The sequence below is a fragment of the Monopterus albus genome, unplaced genomic scaffold (assembly GCF_001952655.1).
Source record: "Monopterus albus unplaced genomic scaffold, M_albus_1.0 scaffold61.1, whole genome shotgun sequence".
In the NCBI taxonomy this organism is placed as follows: Eukaryota; Metazoa; Chordata; class Actinopteri; order Synbranchiformes; family Synbranchidae; genus Monopterus; species Monopterus albus.
In genome coordinates, this window is record NW_018127941.1 from 2,658,742 (window position 1) to 2,663,942 (window position 5,201).

Genomic DNA, 5,201 nt, shown 5'->3' on the forward strand with positions numbered 1-5,201 from the left:
TATATAAAGCTGCCTTGCCTTGTCCCTTGAGCCACCAAATAAACCGTATTGATCTATCCTTAGCTAAATGCTGGTAATCAGAAAACTGACAAAAAAAATAATTAACAGGTGGATTTCATTAAAGACTGTATACTTTGCAAGAAAAATTAAATTCAAGTGAAATAAGCTGAAAAACCCACCCAGACATTTTTTTTTATGAAATATAAACTTATTGTAAATTCTGTGTTCTCTTCCAGTGTCAAACTGGCCACATAAATCACAACATTAAAGGTCAAACATCTGAATGTCAGGCAAAACACATTTTTGAGTGGAAAGAGACTTTAAAATGAATCAAATCAATGCTCCTCTACACCTGCAGTGTGAACTAAATACCAATGTGGTAGTAGTGACTCCCACAAGTCACCCTGTTTTTCAGTTTGCCTCCTTCAGGTGGAGGTCAGAGGTCATGAATCAACCACAGAGTACAGCAGCAGACCTGGAGCCTGCAGGATGGTTTCTGTTAAAACACCTACTTCCTGTGTAGGTTTAAAAACAAGAGGAGTCACGCACAGAGGACACTGTTCACTCTGCTAATATAAACCTTCATCCTCTCTTGAATAACCCCCCCCCCTCTGAGTGATCTGACCATACCTTAGCCCATCCACCCCTCATGGTACAGCCTTATGTTGTCTTGTCCATGCTGTGTTTCTGATACCCCAGCTGCCTCATGACCTCGCTGCAGTATGCCTCCACTTGATTTATCTGCTCCACACTGAGCCGCTCTCTCCAGGCATATATAGCCTCTTTTGCATCTCTGGACGATATCTGGAAGGGCTTGTCTGAGGAATACCCGCGTCCGTGCGTCATATTCAGTGCAAACTGCTCCAAAGCAGGGAGGGAGGACAGGTTGGAGAAGCGGTAGAGTCTCTGAAGCTCCTGCAAGGGATGCAGGACCAGGTCCTCGTAGAGGATGCGGAAGTAGTTCCTCTTCACCCATTGGGGCGCGTTCATCACCAGCAGCATGTCACTGAGCCAGTTGTCACAGATGATCTCCATGGCGCTGGAGACGTAGCTCTCTGCGCGGTTCACCCTGTTGCTCGGCACCAGCAGCCGCTTGTACTTGTCGGTCTGCTTCTTGCTCCTCAGCACCTGGATGCTCTCCCTCACCAGGGCCTGTTTGGATTTTAGCCGCGAGTTGTGCACGGCCCTAGGGTCTCTGAAGAGCTGAATGATTTGGAGATTTATCGCCGGGTCTTTCATCAAGGGAACCAACGTACTCAGCTCAAAAATGCGGACTCCTTTGATCACCATCACCGGGTACTTTTTACACTCCCTCTCCAGCTCCCTGATGTCCCTCTTTTTGCACTTTGTGCACTGGTCCTCTTTCACCAGCCCAATTTCATGTCTCTTGTGCGCATCACACAGCGGCTCTGAACAAATCACTTTATTCATTTTCCAGCCAAATATGAACGAGGTGGTGATGTTTTCGGAGCCGGCGTAAAGTTTGAGAACGGAGAAATCGCAGCGGTACAGGGCGTTCATCATGTCCCGCACTGCGCCCTGAAGGCTGCTCGCATCCCCCGGGTACAGAGCCTGCCATATGTGGTTGAACAACTCCCCTAAAAACGAGGAGCCAGTCCTCCAGGTGGCATGCAGATAAATGTGTATCCGAGGCTGGCTTCGGTTGACGGCGTACTCCGTCGTGTCGCTTCTGTTGAATTTATCATCCTTATTCCATAGCAGAGCTACTGTCTTCTCCAAATCTGGGCATCTGGTCTGTTGTGGCGTCAGTCCATGCTTCGCGTGTTGAATGGATTTATCTCGGTAATCCAGCACGTACGGGATTAGTAGAAGTAAACCTGAATATGCCAGTATTACAATCAAGTATTTCTTATGCAGCCTCCGCTTCATTTCCTTTTACCGAAAGGGGGCTAACTAGCTTGTCGTGTACAGACCATGCACAGCGCTTACTGGAGCACTGTGTGACTGTCCCTCTCGCCAGTAAAGTTATGTGTCCGTGAGAAAAGGAGAGCGTGGGGGTTAGCCACGCCCCATTGTACACAAAATAACCACATTATTTATTTTTCCTGCTCACACATACGCAGTTTTTTAAAGTAGCTCGGTGAAACATTTGTTGGAAAACCGCTACAACAGGCGCACTTAATTCTTCTTTCTTTGTAAAACACACACAAACTGCGTAGGCACCGAACAAGGAGGCGCACCGTTACATAGAGAAAGCCAAAGAGCATTGAAGGGAAGAAGTTGTAACAGCTACCACTTATCGTAACCATTATGAAGTGCAATGAATTATGGGAAATTTGTGAAAAATTAGTGCTCCCTTTGAATAATATTGATCAAAAGTGTATGGTTTTCAATAGACATTAAACCGTTTTGTTGCACAAGTTGAAAGTTTTAAATATGAGCGTTTCAATGAGGATTAAAACGTATAAACGGGTTTTAATTTTAATTTTGGTTTCGCACATGCGCACACGCCCTCGTTTGTTGTTGGAGGTGAGCGTTGCGCGGTACTGGAGAAATAGCTCAAGCTGTCTTTGCTTTTGTAATACGTACTCTGTTTCAGCATATTCCTGTTTGTACCTGTCTTTTATCTTACAGAATCACCAGGCCAGCAACAGGCCTGGCAAGTAGATAGTTTGTATGGTCAAGCTAACTGCAGCGCGGTTAGCATCAACATGGCACACTGGAGCACCTTCGAAAAGGAGACAGAGAAGGAAACGAAGAGGTTGATACGATGTATCAGTGGGGTGGAGGATGAGGAGGAACAAAATTTTCAGCTGGCACTGAAATTTGCCTGGTCAAATTTTAGGTGGGTTATGGGTAGCAAGTATGGGAGCTAGTTTGTGAGCTGCTAACATGTATCATAGCAAGCCACAAACGACGATTCTGTTGATAGTGTGGTTTGTTGACAGGTTTCATCGCTACCTGGACGCGGACAGCCATAAAGTCCAACGCTGTATAAGAGGGTGAGTGTATTTGTGGTACTGTTGCTCGTGCAGTGTCTTACCAATTACTGTATAGTTAGAGGGGACCATGGTGGTGTCCTACAAAGTTTGTCTAACAGGCATCCAGACATTTCTTTATGTGGAGGATATAGGAAATCTTTCCTAGACATGTTTACAGAAACCTAGAATTGGACCAAGCCATGGCTGTCACATATGGACTGTGTGATCAATTATATCTTTGTTTGGGAATATCCACCACTAAAGCATGCAATTAACTAATATATTAAAGACTTTAAGGAGGATTTTGTACCATTTTCTGTCTTGTGGAACAGCAATGAGTCAAGCATTCCATGGTGTATATATATACAAATAAAATAACTACAGTTCATAATATTTTTTCACTAGGACCAAACAAACCCAGACATTGACCAAACAGCTCTAACCTAGTAACCAAAAGTACAGTCCTGCTGTGAACATTATGCATATGAAAGTCCTTTCTTCTACATCCATGCTTTAATAGTCATTCTCAGTAGTATTCTTTGAGGTGTTATCTAGTGAGCTCATGTGACTTCAAATGTGCAACTATACTAAATCAAAAATCATCAGCAAGCCTGTGCTTCAAGAGAATGATTATTCACAACAGGTGTTTAATGCAGATGTCCTTCCTTAGTGTGCAAACATCCAGTGCTGCTGATTTGCACACCTATTTGTAGATATCTGTGAGTAAATCCTTTAATTGGAGTGCTCTGCTGCTGAACATTGTTGATTTTTGGTTTAGAGGATTCAGTACCCAGATACACACAGTGGAGGTGAGTGTGTTGATTCATTATGATACATGTACTGTACTAAATCACTACTCTGAATGGGTGCCACTGCTACATTATGGAACATGTCCCATCACCCCCTTATATTTAATTGTAGGCTTTGTTTTTTGTATGAGACTGTAGTGCAGAATCTGCCATGTTTTCCAGAATCTATGAAAAGCTCATGGTACACTCAGACCTGAGTAAAGCAGAAAGCTGGATGAGGCTGACTGAAGAGTTCCTGGACTCACCTTTACCTAATACGGATGGAACAAAGGTATGGTACAGCCACAGCCTGACAATAAGCTCAGCGACAGTCACTGATCTAAAATGGAAATTGAGACAAGTCCCCAATAGATATTTATCTTCATGGCCCATGTTTACATAACAGCAGTCTGACAATAGATTTGACAAACTACATAGCATGCACTACAGGTTTTTTGTGTTTTGCAGACTGATGTACATTACAGCATCCTGTCACTGCTGCTCTTCTTATCGGGGTCCCCCTCCAACACAGTTTTTACTGAGAGACCCAGGGTGAAGGAAGCTGGTGAGTTGACGTTTTAGTGATGTAGTTTCACTTTGTGTCTTGTTAAATTTCTTTATAAAACATTACCATTTAAGTTGATCATTAGTTCTTCAACTTTGTTTATGCAGAACCAGAGGACAACTTTGACTGGGGTAAATATCTGATGGATGGTGAGGACATAGACATTGGCCCATACCCAGATACCCCTGTGAGTACCAGAATACCCACAGCTGAATATTGTTCAAAGGCCTTGTGCACCATCATAGATGTCTTTGGGTAAATTCTAATAGGAGTCATGAAGTTGTAACAGAATGAACTGTAAAATGAGGGTGATATCAGCCAAGCACAGTCTTTACATACCTGAGAGAAGGTCCAATCATTTGGTGTAACTGAACCACCTATGTGGGTGTACTGTACCACTGATATGCAGGAGCTGTAAAGTAATCAGTCCAGCACATACAAAGCAGTCCCTTGACTACACGATCTCAATATGTCTCAGTATGTCGCCGTTATGTTTTAGGAGTGGTCTGAGGAGGAGAGTGAGGATGATGACAGTCAGCAGCCGATCAGCAGGGAGGACTCTGGGATCCAATTGGACAGGACACCCCAGGAGGACCATGACAACACCAATAAGACAGTTCCAGTGACATGGACAGGTGCGAACTGTAAGATTTGAATCTTTTAGGCTCTAGTTACTTTATAAGCTTTAGTTACTTTTCATAACCTTAGTTTCCTTTAGTTACTTTTCAGAACTTTAGTTTCCTTTAGTTACTTTTCATACCTTTTATTTTTCCTTGCTTATATATGTTAAAACTGTATTGATGACTGCCATTTTCTACTGAGTGAAACTTTGGAACTGTATGCTGCCAGTTCTGTAGAGACAGGATGTCTGTATCTTCAAGTAACCAGACAGCCTATTTTACATTT

General features: G+C 43.3%; 2 protein-coding genes across 4 annotated transcripts in view; one reads left to right on the plus strand and one right to left on the minus strand.

Moving 5' to 3' along the window:
• chst7 (carbohydrate (N-acetylglucosamine 6-O) sulfotransferase 7) overlaps positions 1-2,187 on the minus strand; it is a 3,808-nt gene extending 1,621 nt beyond the window's left edge. Inside the window, exon 1 of the mRNA XM_020603414.1 lies at positions 631-2,187. Within this exon, the coding sequence (XP_020459070.1) occupies positions 661-1,890 (1,230 nt within the window). The 5' untranslated portion in view covers positions 1,891-2,187 and the 3' untranslated portion in view covers positions 631-660. The remainder of the gene's footprint in view (positions 1-630) is intronic.
• A 223-nt stretch (positions 2,188-2,410) lies between these two features.
• Positions 2,411-5,201, plus strand: part of tubgcp5 (tubulin gamma complex component 5) — a 13,679-nt gene continuing 10,888 nt past the window's right edge. The window contains exons 1-7 of one of the 3 annotated variants that reach the window (XM_020603412.1): positions 2,411-2,490; positions 2,596-2,806; positions 2,910-2,963; positions 3,914-4,022; positions 4,199-4,295; positions 4,403-4,482; positions 4,795-4,939. In XM_020603412.1, the coding sequence (XP_020459068.1) occupies positions 2,673-2,806; positions 2,910-2,963; positions 3,914-4,022; positions 4,199-4,295; positions 4,403-4,482; positions 4,795-4,939 (619 nt within the window). In that variant the 5' untranslated portion in view covers positions 2,411-2,490; positions 2,596-2,672. The other 2 variants (XM_020603411.1, XM_020603413.1) reach the window with 2 other exon arrangements.